This window comes from Narcine bancroftii, chromosome 10 (assembly GCF_036971445.1).
Source record: "Narcine bancroftii isolate sNarBan1 chromosome 10, sNarBan1.hap1, whole genome shotgun sequence".
Lineage (NCBI taxonomy): Eukaryota > Metazoa > Chordata > Chondrichthyes > Torpediniformes > Narcinidae > Narcine > Narcine bancroftii.
The window spans coordinates 65,153,348-65,172,505 of record NC_091478.1 but is presented as its reverse complement, the minus strand read 5'-3'; the positions used below and the strand labels follow the sequence as shown (position 1 = coordinate 65,172,505).

Here is a 19,158-nt window from a genome sequence, read left to right as displayed (position 1 = left end):
ACCCTCCCCTGGCTGTTTTTTCTTCTCTCCCTTTGTTTGCTTCCACCTATTCTTCGCCTGCCTGTTTCCCAACTCTACCCCTCCCCCCCACCCCATTAATTTTTCCTATCTTGCAATCCTGAAGCTAATGGATGCTGCCTGGCCTGCCCAAGTTCCTCCAGCAACTGGTTTTCTCCCCCCAAGCTCTAGCATTTGCAGTCTCTTGTCTCCATGTAGGAGATAATGGTTTACCATTCAGTAGTGGGGCCCCAGAGGGAGATAAAAGGTGGTATCAAGAGAACTGACTTTTGACCTTATTAAGGGGTCAGTTTGAAAAATTATTACAGCATCATTACCAGATTTGATAAGGATGTTAAATATGATCCTTAGTTGGCAGAGTACTCAAGGGAGGGGAATAGTCAGTGAGCAATAGGAAAAGTCTCGCTTGAGCACCCTCATTTAATTCTTCGAACAAGTAACATAGAAATTAGATAAGAATCATACATTTCCATAAAAACCAAAAAAAGTGTGATGTGATCAATTAATATAGAAAGGTGAAGACAGCAACAGGTATTTGACGACTACTGTTGGAGTAGGCACTTCTATAGGAAAAGTATAGGATTGCTAGTGTAGGGCTGTAGATACAGACATGTCTACATGGACTTTAGTAAGGCCTGTGGAAGTTAAAACCATGTTGATTCTTTTGTTTCTAGCATTACCATAGTTACTACGACATCATAATTCGCAATATCCGAGCAGACCTAAAGTTTGCATCTCATTCTTCGAAGAATCATGACAGATGTAAGTAAGCTTGAGATACTTTTCTTTGAATTCATCTTAATTTTGGCTTGTATCTGCTGAAAATTAATATTGTTATCATTATACAGTATCCTTTGTTTACTCATTGTTATGAAAATCTCAATGCAAAGTTATATCAACAAATTAAAGCTACTTACAGCTGCAACTATGAAGTTTGATTTATTGGATTAATAAGATAGCAATTCGGAATATCGTCGCTTATGTTTCTTTGAAGATATGTTTTGAAATTGGGAAATATTAGAACTTGAAAAGTGTTGTCTATAAGGCCCTTGACAAGATCCCACTTGGGAGGTCAGTCAGAAAGGTTCAGATGCTCAGTATTCATGGTAAGATAGTAAAGTGGATTCGATATTGGCTATGTAGAAGCTGGAGCTTGCTAGTAGATGATTGCTTTTCAGACTGAAGACCTATGTCTCGAGGTGTGCCTCAGGGATCGATTCAGGAACCATTGTTGTTTGTCACCTAGATTAATGATCTGTATAAATAATGTGGTAAATTGGATCAGCAAACTTGCAGATGACACAAAAATTGGAGACTTTGTAGATGGCGAGAAAGGCTTTCAAAGCTTGCAGAGGGATCTGGACCAGTGGGAAAAATGGCAGATGGATTTTAATGCAGACAAATGTGAGGTATTGCATTTTGATAAGACCAATCACGGTAGGAGATACACGGTAAATGGTACGGAACTGAGGAGTGTAGGAGAACAGAGGGATCTGGGAATACAAATACAGGCTGTACCTCTTATCCAGCACTTGGTGGTCTGGCAACTACCATGATCCAGCACATTTGAAATGCCACCATTAGTACAGACACCTTACAGTCTGCACAGGACGCAAACCCTGGTCCTGATCACTGGGTTTGTAAAGGCCTTGTGCTAACCACCATGCTAACTGTGCTGCCCCACAGTATTATTTCCTGCTTTAAGCTTTGTTCTACTTTTGATGATTACATAGGGAGTTTCCTTTGGGGTCAATTTCTGTATTCCAGCATTTTCTGTGGTCCAGCAATGGCCAGTTCCCAACGTCACCAAATTAAAAAGGTACAACCTGAACATGATCCCATGAAAGTGGTGTTAGATAGATAGGAATGTAAAGAGAGCTTCAGAAATCAAAATACAGTAAAAATCCCCGTTATCTGCAATTCAAGCAACCAGCAAAAAAATAAAAGAACAAGAAATAAAGGGAATGAATAAAAATAAAAATTTAAAACTGTAAAGTAATATTCTTCTTTGGTGAAGATGGGAGCAAATATTCAGCCAGCGGAGTAGTTTTGTAGCAGCTCTTTGAATAGTTATATATGAATGAAATGGCACTGGCCACAATAATTAATGCCATTTGCCATTGAAGGTGACTCTCTTGAAGTGTCTCCTTATCCCTGCTTAGAAAGGGTCTTTATATTTATTAGTATATTAGTAAGGCTTTATCTGTAAACTTGGGGGGAGGGGGTTAATTATCTAGTTTTTCGGGCAGCTCCGAGGAGGGGGAGGTTCCAGCATATGCAGTGAGTTAAATGTTTTCAAAGAATGTGATTGAAAATAAAGTAAAATGCTTTAAGCTTTATATATATGCATGCAAGTGAAGTTTGTTCAGTTTTTTTTGTCTTTTAAACAGTTTATTGTTATTGCAGGTATAATAGTTAGTCATTGCAAGAGTAAATCTCAAGCAATCATAAAACTTGCTTATAGGTACTGGACACCAGGGGTTTTATTGTATTGAGCACAGAAGTTGAGATGTTAAAGTTGTTCAAGACATTGCTAAGGCTAAATCTGGAGTATTGTGTGCAGTTTTGGTCATTTAACTATAGGAAAGATATCAATACGATTGAGATTGCAAAGAAGATTTACTCGGACGTTGCAGTACTTCAGGAACGGAATTACAGGGAAAGATTAAAAGGTTAGACCTTTATTCCCTGGAATGTAGAAGAATAAGGGGAGTTTTGATAGAGGTTATTTAAAATTATGAGGGAGTATGGACTTTTTCCACTGAGATTAGGGGAGATACAAACCAGAGGCCATGGGTTAAGGATGAAAGGGGAAAAGTTTAGAGGGAACTTCTTCACACAGAGAGTAGTGGAAGTGGTGAATGCAGGCTCAATTTTAACCTTTAAGAAAAATTTGGACAGGTACATGAATGGGAGAGATATGGAGGGGTCTTGGTGCAGATCAGTGGGATGAGGCAAAAGAATAGTTTGGCTTAAAGTAAAAGGGCCAAAGGTCCTGTTTCCTGTGTTGTAATGTTTTATGATGATATTTACAATAAGGGAAAAATGAGACAGGATTTCCAGCTGTGAATGACATATTTGAAGTGGGTATTGAAGCTATATACAGTACAACTCCAATTATCCAAAATGGTTGGGATCAGGCCTAATTCAAATACATGACATTTTTGGATAACTGGTCATTTAAAAAAAAACAGCCCAGTAGCAACAGCAAATCTTTTCTAAGTGTTTAAACAACAAGGGAAGGCTTTTTAAGTATGAATTAATTCTCACACAAAAAAACAACCTGAACAAAATAAGATAAATAACACCAAAAACTCAAAAATTCTATTTGGAGGTTTTTCCAAAATTTTTTTCAACCTGTGACATCAGTTCAGCTCCAGAATAATTTCAGATAACTGAGGATTTCTGGGTGTTTTGGATATCCTCATTTATCTGAAAATTTTCAGAGCCAAAATGACATAATTTCCCTGGTCACAGCTCACTGGTACCTTCGAAAAGATGGTATAGAAGCCTGGTCCAGTACCTCTAGATTCAAGAACTGTTTTAATCCAATGGTTATTAACCTCTTGAAATTCCCTACATTTCATTGTGCTAACCTCCCCGCCCTGGAATCACTATCTATCAGGGCGGTGAGGTTAAGACAATGCTGTTACAACACCAGCAACCAGGGCTCGGATCTGGCATTGATAGTAAGGACTTTGTATGTTCTCCCCCAGTGTTTGCATGGGTTTCCCCCAGATTCCTCACACCATTCTAAAACATACCAGGGTGTATGTTAATTGGGCAGGAAAGCTCATGGACCAAAAGGCCCTGTAACCATACTGTCGGTCTAAAAATTTATTCTCCATTTATTTACTATCTCTTTCCATTCTGGGGTAATTTATATACAGTGTATGCCATTGTAATTTTTAAAAATGTATAAAAAGTACAGCTTGCTGCAGCAACAATAATTGCATGCAATAATTTCAGTGCATGTGTACATTGTATTTGTGTACATAACAAACATCTAATCACACTCTTCTACTAAAAATTCCCATCATTTATCACTCTAATTTTTGGTACATGGGTTGCTGTGCAAATGCAAACTCACAACCAAAACTCTATTGTATCCTAACACATTCTCCCAGTGTCCCTGGATACTGCTCATTGTTCTTTGTTACATCTGCTCCATCTTCATTGGCAAGGCTCAGATACAGTAAAACAAAACAGTTCTGATCTCCATTTTATAAGAATAAACAGGCAAGTGGTGTAGGAGAAAGTGTAGAAATTATTTAAAAACATGATATTAAATCAAAGAGATAACAATCAGCAAAGATGTAACAGACTGGGGATATATCACTGTAACAAAATGAAGAGAGACACAGTGAAAGCCTTTAGAATGGCATTTGAAAGGCTAGGCAGAGGGTGGTTCCCTTTATGGAGCTTTCGAGCTGATCATTAACATTCGTAATCCCAAAATACTCCACTTATTTTCCAACTTTCTGTATTTTGTGAAAATGGGTATTATTTATAATTCAACTTCAATTTGGTCCTGAAATTAATTAAAAATTAAATGCATCAATTTAATCAACAATTGGGGAAGCTCGGGAGTAAAGGACCAAGATTTCAGTTTTAAAAAAATTTCTATGTGATAGTAATAAAATGATACTTCTATACAAACATTGAAAGTTTTAATTGAACATGATCATATTCCCATTCAAGTATAGGTCCAGACACTGCCTTCTCAGCCCCAAATCTCCCATATTACTTTAGATCATCCTGGGCATAGAAACATTTTCCTCAATCATTACATTAACAATTGTACCCAATTAACAGATCCATTTTTTTCCTCCTCAAATCAATAGATGCAGGCATCACACCAAATTCTATGCAATCTTAATAATCTTCTGAAGTCAAAAACCCTTTTCACTTGTGTCCAAACAGGAGGGATTTTGAAAAAGTTAAGTTCTTACTGGCAGTGCTGTGGGCCAGCCCACAAGCTATTGATAGGCAAGCCGAATCCCCCTTCACACTCTCTGATCTTCTTCTCTGTTAACCTACTGAAAGCCAGTAAAGGGAAGATCAGAAATTCTCCTCACCTGAAAATACAGAAAAGTGAAGAAAAATAAAGTGGGTTGGAGGAGTTGTTGCAAGCCTCTTGGGGTTTCCTGGCAACTAGTACCAGATATGTTCTGATAATGCAAATAACAGGCAAGGAAAGAAGTTAAATAATTGGAGGGCAGGGGGTTATAAATGGTACATAAAAGAAAAAATGGGCTTTTATTCTTATTTAAAGAAATATCACGATTCTTAACAGTAGCATTTTATAGCAATGGAATCAATTATATAAAGGCTTGCAGCAATAAAAACATTTTGATGATTAGCTGAAGTGGGTAGATCTGTTGCACATCAACACCTACTTTTCAAGGCAAGTTTTATAAAGTGCTGTTTCACACCCAACACCTGATTTGGGCCTTTTATTTCTTTCCCTGTCAAGCCAGTGGGGTTTCATCAACCCCACTTATAGATCTTCACCATTTTTTCAGTCAGAATTCCCAGGAAACTGGTTTGATTTGCCTCGAACGGACAGATATCCAGTATCGGTTGGTCGGCTTGAAGCTTCTGGATGAGGGAGCCAGTCCCTGCATTCCACAACTGTCATGGCAAAAGAACAAAAAGGGTTACCGAGTGACAAAAATAGAGATGAAAAATGAAAATTTATCAGTAAATAAACAATGATGAAAACTGAAGTTATAAAAGATAATAAGGAAAAGGCTGAGGTAGTAAATATTTGTTACAACATGCAAAGCATATAAAATATGGAAGAGCAATAAATAGAATCTAATGACACTAGGAACTTAACATTGGCCTTTTGGATTCAAATTGGAGTAGTATTATGGAAAAAATCCTGCTCCAATGATATAGTCCTGGCAAAGTCTTTATTGGGCAAGGAAAAATGCATTTGCGATAGAGGGAATGTAGCATAGATTGATCCCCAAGATGTGGGATTGTCCCAAAGGAGAGAGAAAGCAGGCTGGGCCTTGCCTCCCAAGTGTAAAAAAGTGAGAAACAATTTAATTGAAAAATAAAGTTAACAGTTGACATGGATCGCTTTCTTTGCTGGGTTGTATATAAACGGGGCCGAGTGTTTCAGAATAAAGAGCCTGGCATTCAAGCCAGAGATCTTAGATATTTTAAGTATAGATTCATTGCACAAAACATGGAACAAAAGAACACAGTAAATTATTCCACTAATCAAACATTACAGGAGAGATGAAGGGGGCAAAAGCCGGTGAATCCCTTGGATCCTTTAGCCTTTACCCCAGTGTTTTAAAAGATTTCCCCTGGAGATAATGATGTGTTAGTCATGATCTTTCAAAAGTCCTTCGATTGTAGAATGAAAAGAAGCATAACATTGCTATTCAAAAGATTTAAAAAGAGAATTTAGAAACTGGAAAACCTATCAGCCTGACATAATGCAATCTAGGATGGAGCTGACTATCTAGCATATAGCAACAGGACACTTGTTAAATCATTACATACATGATAGGCAAATCAGACATGACAAATCCATTTTTTGAGAATGTAACCAGCAGGATAAATAAGGGAAATAAGAGACTATCACATCATTTTTGAAGGGATCTTACAGAACATAGTGTCAATTAAACAACAAAACAGTTGTAAACAGACCTGTTTGATATTAGTGGGTAGGCATGAGGATTTTTTTTAGGATCTTAGCTAATCACAGATTAGTGTTATTTTAAAAGAATGAAGATGGAACAAAGCCAGATGAGAAATTGAGAAACATGGACGAAGAACAAGCAGGTTATAAGAATAGGTATAGTAGAATATATGAGGTAAATGCAAAGTCATCCAGAAATAAAATAAAAACATTTTAAATCACAATAAATCCGTAAGTAAGGGTGTACAGAAAAATCTTGGGTGCTGGTTGGTCTTCAGAAACAAACTGTAAAGTTTGAAATGTTAGCCAAAATTGCAAGTAGATTAGAGTGCAAAAGCTAGAAAATCTTGCTGCAAATACTATACATGGCTTTGGTTAAAAACCATAATTGTTGGTGCAGTGTAATTAACTAGAAATATTTATGGAAGGATTAGTTTGTCATTAGAAAATAGAAAAAAAATGAGACTAACTGGAGTTTAGAAAGAGAGGATCTCATTGAGACAATTATGGTTCTGAGATTTACACAAGTTACCTGCCATGAGGTTTAGCTCTGAATGCAGAATCAAGAACGATTGGACTGGCAAACTATTGGATATTATTCCAGTTAAAACACCAACACTCTTAAATCATGTTTTTAAAAAAAAATTACACATTTCAGTAGGTCTATGACTCTCTAATAAATTACCAATGAATTCACTGAGGTCTGAATGAACTGGGGCTCCGATGAGCCATAAAACAAACCATCAATGCTTCCTGACAAATCGGAGTTTTACTTAGTATTTTTTTTATAATATGGTCATTAGGTTAGCAAGTGGAATGAGAATTCAATTGATCAGTACCATGAGATGATTGGTGGTATAGGCATGAGGGGTCATGAGGTCTCTTATTACTTGTATTCTCTTGGAACGAAACAGATCACAGTGTTCAGAAGATCAAACAGCCAGCACATCTGCATTTAGTGGCAAATGCCCAATGATTCACCAACACAAATTTTGCATTGTTGTGTATCACACATCACACAAAAATAATGAAAACAAAAACAAAATTAACTGAATGTATGCACATATCAGGAGCTAAAAATAGACAGGAACTGCACTGAAGATTCATCAATTTGCTTAACAAATGAATGGAACACATCCAACATTTTAAAAAAAAGACTGCCTAATTTCTCGGTCTAACCATATATTCTCAAGCAGCCTCTTCCATTCGTATGGTAAATTCTTCTCCAATCTTTTGAATTGCATGATGCAGAAAACAAAGAAAATGGAAGCATGGTGATTTGATGCAGATACTTACAATCAAAAACCAGATGATGGAAATAAATGTTTTCACTCTGCTTCATACTTCAATCCAGTTTCAAGCAACTGAAGTGTCAGATACAATTAGAGGAGGCTACCAGACTGTTTGGACACACTCAATTATGCAGAATTAATAGCCATGTTTTTCCCTGGCCAAAATAAATTTCAAAAATGATGAGACCTGCTGCCATCATGTGGTGAACTCAGCAACACACACACACACAAATCGCTACACTAAAATGGGGTGACATAATTAGAAAGCAATTAGAATCACAAACAAGCCATACAAACTCATCCAGTACCATGGAGGGAATCAGAATGCCTAATAATAACCAGAATCTGCAGGAAGGAATGGTACACAGTATTTCTCCAATTGCATATATGTAATAACTATTAAGTATACATGTCAGAAGAGTGGCCAGGGCTGGATATCAGGTATTCCAGAACATTTAACTTTTCAAAGAGACATTTTCAAAGAGGCATAGTCCTGATTTAAAAAAAAGAATTGGATAAAGACAGGAGAAAATGTGTCTTAGTTATAAAAATTAAATAGAAAAATCAGCTGGCATGAAGCCAATGGAGAACAAGGGGAAAACAATGAACAGGGATGTAGGTTAAATTGGGCGACATGGGTTTAAATGTGCAGAATTAGCTCTACCATGCTGTAAATAAAATAAAAAACATATATTGCACTTCAAACATCAATCAGGAACTGAATAGGTCCATGTAACCATTGGTGGGGGAAGGGCAGGGGTGGGGATAGGGAGGTCTTCAATTCACATTCAGAGAGAACCAAATGACTAGGTTTGAGGACAAATTCATGGAATGTCTAAGGTTCTCTGGACCATTTAAGTTGAGGAATCAACATGTTAGTTGGCTGTTTGAGATCAAGAGAAAGAAATGGTTAAATGGTGACCTTGCAGTTAAAAGGCTTTTAGGGTACAGCAGTCATTATATACAAGAATTTTGTATAAGGATGAAAGCTATGTAGTTTGGTCTGAAACAAGATATTGTGGCAGACTGGGAAGTTACACAAGATAGTTAATCAGCAAGGCTAGCTTTTGAAGAATTAATACTTAGTTTTACAGTGATATAATTTTACAATGAAAGACAGCAGGAAAAATTATTTATTAATGACTAAGAGAAATTAAAGCCACCACGAGATCAAGGGTAAGGCTTGTAACGTTATTGCAAAGCTGCAAAGCCTGAATTTAGAGAAGGGCCACAGAATTGACACAAAAATGATCTAGCAAGAAATATCAAAACAGACTGAAAGATATTCTAAAGATATACAAAACAGATATGATGAACAAATGATGAGAGTCTCTTACATATTGAGGCAGAAGTTATATGGAGGAATAAGGAAATGGCAGAGAGATTCTGTCCGTTCTCGTGAGTGCAAAGAAAACCTCTGGGAAAAGTGGAGAACTATGGGTCAAGTGAATGAGATCAAAAGAAATGAACTCAGGCTTAAAAAAATTTGGATGAAAGCCACTAAATCCGCAGGAACTAAGGTTTTGAAAGGAGGTGATGGTTGTTCCAGAATTCCATTAGATTCTCCAGCAGCTACTGTAGAATTAAAAGGTAGCAAACATTACTATTCATGAAAAAGAGAGATAGAAAAGAGAAAATGTAATTAATATTTTCCAAGGTTGACTGGAGTAGACATGAATTTCTGAAAGGGAAGCCACATTTCATCGGTACTTTCAAAGTTTTTGAGGTTGTAACAGGCAGAATGGACTAGTTGATATCATGTATTTGACCTTTCAAAAAGAATGAGAAAAGATGATACACAAGAGATTATTAAACAAAATTTAATTCCTCTGCATTATGACCAATAGACTGGTGTGGATGAAGTATTATTGGTTAATATTCAGAAAACAGTAGTTAATTTTGGATTGGGCATGTAATAAGTGGAATACTGCAAGGATTAGTGCTGATTCCCGCTGGTTAAGAATCTATAAAAATGATTTTATATTAAAAAAAGTCTATGATACGAATTAACAATTTTTTGGATGTACACAATAAGAGCAATATTCAGAATCCCAAAATAAGTGGTGAGCCATTCACAGTGGTAAGAAATTTCTTCATCCAGAGGGTGAATGTTCAGAATTCACTATCCAGAGGGCAATGGAGGCTCAGTGGTCAAGTATATTCATGACGAGGAGTCACGTGATGGAGTAGTGGCCGGTCAGGGAACTCCAGCCCTCTCTGGAAAAGTTTTAAAAAAAAGATAAAAAACAAAGGCACAAACACAAAAACTAAAATAAAGTGAAAATAAAGGTGTGGAGAAAATGGCAGCGAAGAAAGAAAAGCCAAAAGCAACGGGAAGAAGAGAAGAAAAGACGTCGGAAGAAGAAGGTGAAGGCCTTACCTGTCCGAGGAGGCCCGCTGTGGAGAGAGAAGCCCGCTCCCTCAGGTCAGTTGAAGCCCCGAGCTCGGGACTACAAAAATGGCTCGCGGAGCAAAACAAAAGTGCGCAACCGCGCATGCGCAAGACAAAAAGAACACTGACGGGAGGGGGGACCAGCTGAGGAGTCGATCTCCACAGCTGAAATTGGCAACCACAACAAAGCAGCAAGGGGAGAACATAGAAAATAACGAGGACAAGAAAGAAGAGAGTAAAAAATCAAAGAAAAAACAGATGACCAACCCAGAGGAAGAAGACCAGCAGCAAGACACTTCTAATAAAAATAAGAAGATCAAAAATACTCAACAAGATAAAACAAACAACCCAACAAGAAAACCAGAAGAGACAGAGGTAAAGGACACAGATCCTGGAGTAGACTCAGAAGAAGAGGAAGAACACAGAGAAATGGAAGAAAGAGGGAAGGGCAAGTACATGGATATATTTTTTTTAAAGAATATATGGAAACAGTAAAAGAATGGCAGACACAAGAATTCAGTGAAATAAAAAGAATAAAAAGTACAGAAGAAAAAGTGAATAGATTAGAGATGATCATGACAGAAATAGGAAAAAGAGTAGACAAGGTGGAAGAACGAGAAACAGCCATAGAAATGGAGGTAGATGACTTAAAAAAGAAATTAGAAGAATCTGATAAAAAAGTTAAAGAAACACAGGAGCTGTTAGCTCAGTAGATATAATGGAAAACTATAATAGAAGAAACAATATAAAGATAGTGGGCCTTAAGGAAGATGAAGAAGGCAAAAATATGAAAGAATTTATAAAAGAATGGATCCCCAGGGTCCTAGGAAGACCAGAATTACAGGAAGAAATGGAAATAGAAAGGGCACACAGAACATTAGCCCCTAAACCACAACCACAACAAAAACCAAGATCCATTCTAGTAAAATTCTTAAGATATACAACAAGAGAAAATATATTGGAGAAAGCAATGAGGAAAATAAGAGAAGACAAAAAACCACTGGAATACAAAGGTCAAAAATTTTTTTTCTATCCAGATATAGTTTTGAACTCCTGAAGAAGAGGAAGGTGTTTAATACAGCAAAAACGATCCTATGGAAAAAAGGATATAAATTTATGCTAAAGTACCCAGCGGTACTTAAAATAGTTATTCCAGGGCAGCAAAACAGACTATTCTTGGATCCGGAGGAAGGACGAAAATTTGCAGAACTACAAAACAGACAGAGAGAGATGAAGACATGTAACGTGAACAAAAATGACCACAAACTATATGTATGTGTGTGTGTGTGTGTGTATATATATATATATATATATATTTATATATAAATATGTGTGTAAGTATATTTAAAAAAAGAGTATCGATAAGAACTAAGAAGGGAAAGTAAGGGAAGAAAGGAAGTAAGGAGGGAATTAAGAGAGTGACCTTTGTTATATATGAAGATTAAAATCTTTTCTGGGGGGGGCTGGGTGGGGAAGAATTACAGTCACTGCGAAATCAGTTGACGCTTGCGAGTGATTTCGCAAATCCAAATGGAGAGGGGAGATGTGGTTGCCCGACAAGGGACAAAGGGCAACTCAGGAAGGGGAGGGGATAGTGGGGTGAAAGGAATTTTAGATATGAGAATAATGGAAATATTTTATGTTTTAGAAATGTTGTGTTATAATGTGTTCAAAAAAAGAAAGCAGAAATGAATAAGAAGGAAAGGTGATGATGAGAAAACGGAAAGGAAAGATAAACAAAGTATGAAATGGCTATGTTGAAATATATGACTTTAAATATTAATGGAATACAAAACCAAATCAAAAGGAAGAAACTGTTAAATTTACTGAAAAAAGAAAAAAATGATATAGCATTCATACAAGAGACACACTTAACTGAAGTGGAACACAAGAAATTAAAGAGAGATTGGATAGGACATGTAACAGCAGCATCATATAATTCAAAAGCTAGAGGAGTAGCTATATTCATCAGTAAAAATGTACCAATCAAAATAGAAGAGGAAATAATAGATCCAGCAGGGAGATATGTAATGATAAAATGTCAGATGTATTTGGAGTTTTGGAATTTACTCAATGTATATTCACCTAATGAAGAAGATCAAAAATTTATGCAAGATATCTTTCTGAAGATAGCAGATACGCAAGGGAACATCTTAATTTGGTTCAAACATGGATAAAACTGGAAAAAAAATTAATAGAAAGAACAAAGTAACCAAATTTATAATTAAATCGATGAAAGAAATGCAACTTTTGGATATATGGAGGAAACAACACCCAAAGGAAAAGGAATATTCATATTATTTGGGCAGACATAAAACATACTCAAGAATAGACCTATTCCTGTTATCAGCTCACATGCAAGAGAGAGTTAGGAAAATGGAATATAAAGCTAGACTATTATCGGACCACTCACCCCTGTTATTGACAATAGAGTTAGAGGACATCCCACCAAGAATGTATAGATGGAGATTAAACTCCATGCTACTTAAAAGGCAGGATTATAGAGAATTAATTGAACGACAAATTAAAATGTACTTTGAAATAAATACGGAATCAGTGAAAGATAAGTTTATACTATGGGACGCAATGAAAGCGTTCATCAGAGGACAAATGATAAGTTATGTAACTAAGATGAAGAAGGACTACAATCGGGAAACAGAACAGTTGGAAAGGGAAATAGCAAATATGGAAAAAGAATTAGCAATGAAGGAAGACACAACTAAAAGAAGAGAATTGGCAGATAAAAAAATAAAATATGAAACACTACAAACATATAAGGTGGAGAAGAACATAATGAAGACAAAACAGAAATATTATGAGCTAGGAGAAAAAATGCACAAAATTCTAGCGTGGCAGTTTAAGACAGAACAAACTAAGAGAATGGTATTGGCATTAAGGAAAAAAGACAAGCAAATCACATATAATCCAACGGATATTAATGAAAACCAGAGAATTCTACAAACAACTATATCAAACTGAAAATGAAGGGAAAGAAGATAAAATAGATGAATTTTTAACTAAAATTGAACTACCAAAATTACAAACAGAGGAACAAAATAAATTAGCAAAACCATTTGAAATAGAAGAAATACAGGAGATAATAAAAAAACTACCGAACAATAAAACACCAGGAGAGGATGGATTCCCAATAGAATTCTATAAAACATTTAAAGATTTATTAATTCCTCCCCTTCTGGAAGTAATCAACCAGATTGATAAAACACAAAGCTTACCAGAGTCATGTAAAACAGCAATAATTACAGTAATACCAAAGACAGGGAAAGATCCACTTACACCAGCGTCATATAGACCAATATCTTTACTTAACACAGATTATAAGATAATAGCTAAACTATTAGCAAACAGATTAGCCGACTATGTACCAAAAATAGTAAATCTAGACCAAACTGGATTTATTAAAAAAAGACGAACAGACAATATCTGTAAATTTATTAACTTAATTCATGCAGTAGAAGGAAATAAAGCTCCAACAGTAGCGGTTGCTTTAGACGCAGAGAAGGCCTTTGACAGAGTAGAATGGAATTATTTATTCAAAGTACTACAAAAATTCAGTTTACCAGAGAAATATATTAATTGGATTAAAGCATTATATAAAGGGCCATTGGCAAAAGTGACAGTAAATGGATATATATCAAAACAATTTAACTTAAGCAGATCAACAAGGCAGGGATGCCCACTATCTCCTTTATTGTTCGCATTAGCCATAGAACCACTAGCAGAACTGATAAGAACAGAAAATAAAATAAAAGGGATAAAAATAAAAGAAGGAATATAAAATCAGTCTATTTGCAGATGACATTATAATATACTTAGCAGAACCAGAAATATCAATAAAAGAATTACATAAGAAATTGAAGGAATATGGAGAAGTGTCGAGGTACAAGATTAACGCAAATAAAAGTGAAGCAATGCCAATGAATAATGCGGAATTCTCAAAATTTAAGAAAGAATCACCATTTAGATAGCAAACACAAGCAATGCGATACCTACGTATACAACTAAATAAAAATCTCGGCCATCTATATAAACTAAACTATCATCCATTAATGAAAAAAATTACAAGACGACTTAGAGCATTGGAAAGATTTACCACTAACACTGATAGGAAGGATAAACTGTATTAAAACGAACATTTTCCCAAGGATACAATACCTATTTCAGACATTACCAATACGCTTAACAGAGAAATTTTTCAAGGATTTAAAGAAAATAATAAGGAAATTTTTATGGAAAGGGGGGGAAACCGAGGATAGCACTAGATAAATTAACAGAATGGTATAAACAAGGAGGCTTACAACTACCAAACTTTAAAAATTATTATAGAGCCACACAATTAAGATACCTATCAGATTTTTATCAAACAAGGGAAAAGCCAGATTGGACTAGATTAGGACTAGATAAAATAGGGGAGAAGATACCTGAACATATATTATATAAATGGGATGAAAAATTGGTACAACGTAGGAATTCTCCGGTATTGCATCATCTGCTCAACATTTGGAAGAAGATTCATGTAGAAAGGAATAAAACAAATTACCAACTACCAAAACTAATACTGATGCAAAATCAGCTAATCACTTTTACAATAGATAAACTTTCCTTTAGAGAATGGGAGAAAAAAGGGATCAAAAGAACAGAAAATTGTTTTTCGGGAAATAAACTATTATCCTTTGAACAACTGAAGGATAAATATAATATAATTTACAATACAATGTTGACATATTACCAACTGAAATCCTACTTGAAGGACAAATTGGGAAACAGTCTGAGGTTACCAGAAGGAAGTAATTTTGAATATGTGATTACAGACACAATGATAATCAAAATATTTATAACAAACATGTATATTAAACTACAAGAAAAGGAGAACGAGGAAACAAATGGTAAAACCAAACAAAAATGGGAACAAGATCTAAGCATAAAGATAAAGAATGAAACATGGGAGAAGCTATGCTCCTGAACCATGAGAAATACAATAAACACGAGGTTACGCAATGTACAATATAACTGGATACACAGGCTATATATCACACCTCAAAAGTTAAATAAATGGGACCCAACAGTATCAGACAGATGTTTTCGCTGTAAAAAGGAAACGGGAACAACAGTTCATGCAATTTGGACATGTGAGAAAGTGAAAAAATTTTGGGAAGATCTAAACCAGATACTAAATAAAATCACAAAAAGCAATATACCAAAAAACCCAGAGATCTTCCTCCTAAGTAATATAAAAAACAAAGATTTGGATGGAGCACAAAAAAGATTTGTTATGATAGCCCTAGCTGTAGCAAAAAAATGTATTATATCGACCTGGAAATTAGAAGATAACTTGAGAATACAACAATGGTATATAGAAATGAATAAATGTATTCCATTAAAAAAAATAACATATAATTTAAGAAATAACATTACAATATTTGAACAAATATGGGAGCCATACATGAAACACAATAGAGAAAACCTACCGTGGACATCTACCACCTAAAATGACAGAAGGAGAAGATAATGAAAAGAACTGACTCAGTGGAATTTCTTGTTTATTTTTATTGAGTGACAACATTGTTTAATGGGTTTAATGTATCTTATATTTAAATGGGAGGGAGGTGAGGGAGGGAGGGAGGGGAGGAGGGAAGGGGGGGAGAAAACGACACTGTATATATTTAAGAAGGAAAATGTATGTATCTTGATCAATATGGTTTATAGTGTGAAAAATAAAAAAAATTAAAAAAAGTATATTCATGACTGATAGACAAATTTTAGATGAAGAAAATTAGGATGTCATAAGGATATTATATTGATGTGCAGCTGAGGTAAGCAATTAGACATGATATTACAGAAAGGCAGCCATGAGCATTGATTGGGGACTACAGCCAGTCCCCGGGTTAAAGACATGCAATTTACAAACAACTTGTATTTAAAAATGGACAAGCCAACAAAAGTAGAATGCTGTCAACTTCCGGTTCGAGCATGGTGGAGTCAGTATCGCGAGAGTATGCCGTATGATACTCTTTTTGACCCGCAGTTTTAAATTTGCAACATTAAGGTTTTATTGTTGTTGCTATTTAAACCATCTCATAATACTTTGCAAGACTCTAGTTTAAAATATTTGAAATATAGGTGCTGATGGGAATTGTTTTAGTCTCTGATGTGGCAGGCCAGCAAATGAACAATGCCAGTTTGTATGGAGGAGAACCCCTGAGTTAGGGTTAGGGGGAGACCAGCGAGTTTCCAAATCATTGAACAACGCCAGTTTGTATGGAGGAGAACCCCTGAGTTAGGGATAGGGGGAGACCAGCGAGTTTCCAAATCATTGAACAATGGCAGTTTGTATGGAGGAGAACCCCTGAGTTAGGGTTAGGGGCAGACCAGCGAGTTTCCAAACCAATGAACAATGTATTAGGATGTCAGGCTCCTGGCAGGAGTGGGCTCTATAATTCAATCAGACACCCCCCCCTCCCCACCTTGACTCCCTGGCATTTTTCGACACCTTGGATAGTCCCATCGACTCCAGAGGTCGATATCAACTACTTTGCAGACCCCTATCCTACATCATCCAATTTTTTGTTCTATATTATGTTTAAGATGTTGTAGTGTATTTAGGAAGTGTTTTACATGCAGAGAAAGGTAAGATATATACTAAAATAAACTAACTGATGCTAAATAAGGACCCTATGTACCTGTTCCAACTTAAGAACAAATTCCAGTTCAAGACAGATCTAGGTAATGGAACTTGTTTTTAATTCAGTCAGTTTCCATTTCTTACTTTCTTATGAATCCAGATCTGCCTGAATTTTTACAGCAGTGAAAACTTAGCTACTTAAGTTAAGTAGGAGATGCATGTTAATACAAGTAGGAAGCTCTGGGCATCACAAAAATATTTAATAGCAATTAAAGTCGACTCTAAAATATTCCATGAACTTGGTTGAAAAATTACACGTTACCTGAAAATTGTAGTACATTCCTCTATGATTATTTCATCAGGACTAAAATACATATTAATACTACCCTGCTTGACAATGTATTCCCTTCTACCCCCAACTCCCACTTCCCCGCATCCCTTTCATAGTTGTGCAAAACTTTTATTTGTATCATAATTTTCAGTTTTCTTCTGCAGAGCAACAAATTCATCCCTATTATCCTAACCAGCAGCAAGGATGCAATCCTGGATCACAAACAAGCTTTAAATGTCAAAGACAACACAGAAAACAAGATGTCCAAAATGGAGTCAACAATGACACCTGCATCAAAAAAGATTGGCATCACTCACCATTGCACTGTTGGTTGCCTCATCTCCTGCACAAACGAGGACACTGCCATCTTTCTCAGGACTTGTGAAGATGGCATTTTTTGTTAAAAGTTTACATGTGGGGCCTGCGCTGAATGTTTGCACCGGGTAACAAGTGCATTTGAGGTTTTCGGGTGACTCTGGAGAGGGGGTGCTTGATAATTCCATCATTACGCACCTTAGTGAACTATGAGTTTTACCTTAGGAAATAAAGGACTTTTATTAATACTCTTGACAAGTGAAAGTTCATGATTTTCAACAAAGAAAAAAATTTACCTTACAAATGAGAATTTGCCAAGATTCAATTTCACAAACCCAAGTTACACTGTATTAGGCAAGTGTTTACCCAGCAAGTGAACACCCAGTGTTCACACCACTCTGGAAGTTTCTCTACATTTCCTCACTGAAACTACATTTGCCAGCCTAGTGCCACTCTGCAAAGATGCATAACATTTCAGGGACTGAACTGGGGCTTTCTGCTTTGGATAAGTTACACACAAAGAAATAAATCAATAGAGTTGATAAACTTTTGCCTTTAATCATTAAACTGGAGTCAGTTTTATAACCACTTGGATCTGTAACAGTGACTGATCAGCCAAACCTAGCTGTCATGTTCCTAGATTAATGCTAAAATGCTTTAAATATTGATGCTAATTGCTTCTCTCTCAAAGATGCTGCCAGGCATGCTATTTTTATTTCAGATATCCAACATCTGCACTTTTTATTATTTTTAATAATTATTCAGCACCCAGCCTGTTCCATTAGTAGTTCATTAGCACCACATTCCCCTCAGTCTCTTCTACCTGGCCTGTAGGTAACAAGGCAGTGTCGCATCGTGGGTTCAATCTGTATGTCTGTGCAACTTCCAACCTCCAGAGGTAGCAGATGTGCCTTGTATGTGTTTGTGGATTTCTGTTCCCAGAAGCAGCCCCCTTCCAAAGTGCCAGCTACTAGGCCACCACATGGAAACGCTGCAGAAGCCATTCGAGGGAGGTAGGACAATGATGTCACAGGACACCTGAATATTAAAATACACAAGTGCAGTTGTGAAACAGGTTGCTGCAGAGAGAACTGGTTATAGTCTGAAGCATTCCTGCAGGAAGCAAAAGAAATTCAAAAACGCTACACAACATTGCACAATGAAAGGAGTACGAAAGAATCTAAAACACAGGCAGCGATTTCACCTGGATTATACAACTAAGGAAAATCCAACTGATGTGCAAAGGACGGTTTTACTGGGACATGTAGATTACTCACTTAACAGTAATCTGATAAAGTAAAGGTAATCTAATATCATCTGGTGCCTTGATCTATCCACCACTCTTTTAATCCAGGCTTCAAACATATTTCAAGTACCAGCCACGCTTGATTAGTTGAGCAAATTGATGCTGTAGATTGAAGAGAGTGGCGAGGGAGGTTAGGAAGATTTCTTACTGGTTCATTTGTAAATGCTTTGCCATCAGCACCCATGTGCTGTTGCGAAGGAACT

At 36.2% G+C, this 19,158-nt stretch overlaps 1 protein-coding gene and 1 long non-coding RNA gene across 3 annotated transcripts in view; one reads left to right on the top strand and one right to left on the bottom strand.

Moving 5' to 3' along the window:
* Window positions 1-343: 343 nt before the first annotated feature.
* LOC138744656 (uncharacterized) lies at window positions 344-17,897 on the top strand. The gene is made up of 2 exons (XR_011345680.1): window positions 344-780; window positions 17,499-17,897. It is a non-coding gene; the product is annotated as an uncharacterized lncRNA (long non-coding RNA).
* Window positions 4,676-19,158, bottom strand: part of rfwd3 (ring finger and WD repeat domain 3) — a 53,755-nt gene continuing 39,272 nt past the window's right edge. For both annotated transcript variants that reach the window (XM_069901157.1, XM_069901158.1), the window contains exons 11-13: window positions 18,473-18,687; window positions 17,652-17,869; window positions 4,676-5,652 (exon numbers count right to left, since the gene is read on the bottom strand). In XM_069901157.1, coding sequence (XP_069757258.1) covers window positions 5,509-5,652; window positions 17,652-17,869; window positions 18,473-18,687 — 577 coding nt within the window. In that variant the 3' untranslated portion in view covers window positions 4,676-5,508. The remainder of the gene's footprint in view (window positions 5,653-17,651; window positions 17,870-18,472; window positions 18,688-19,158) is intronic.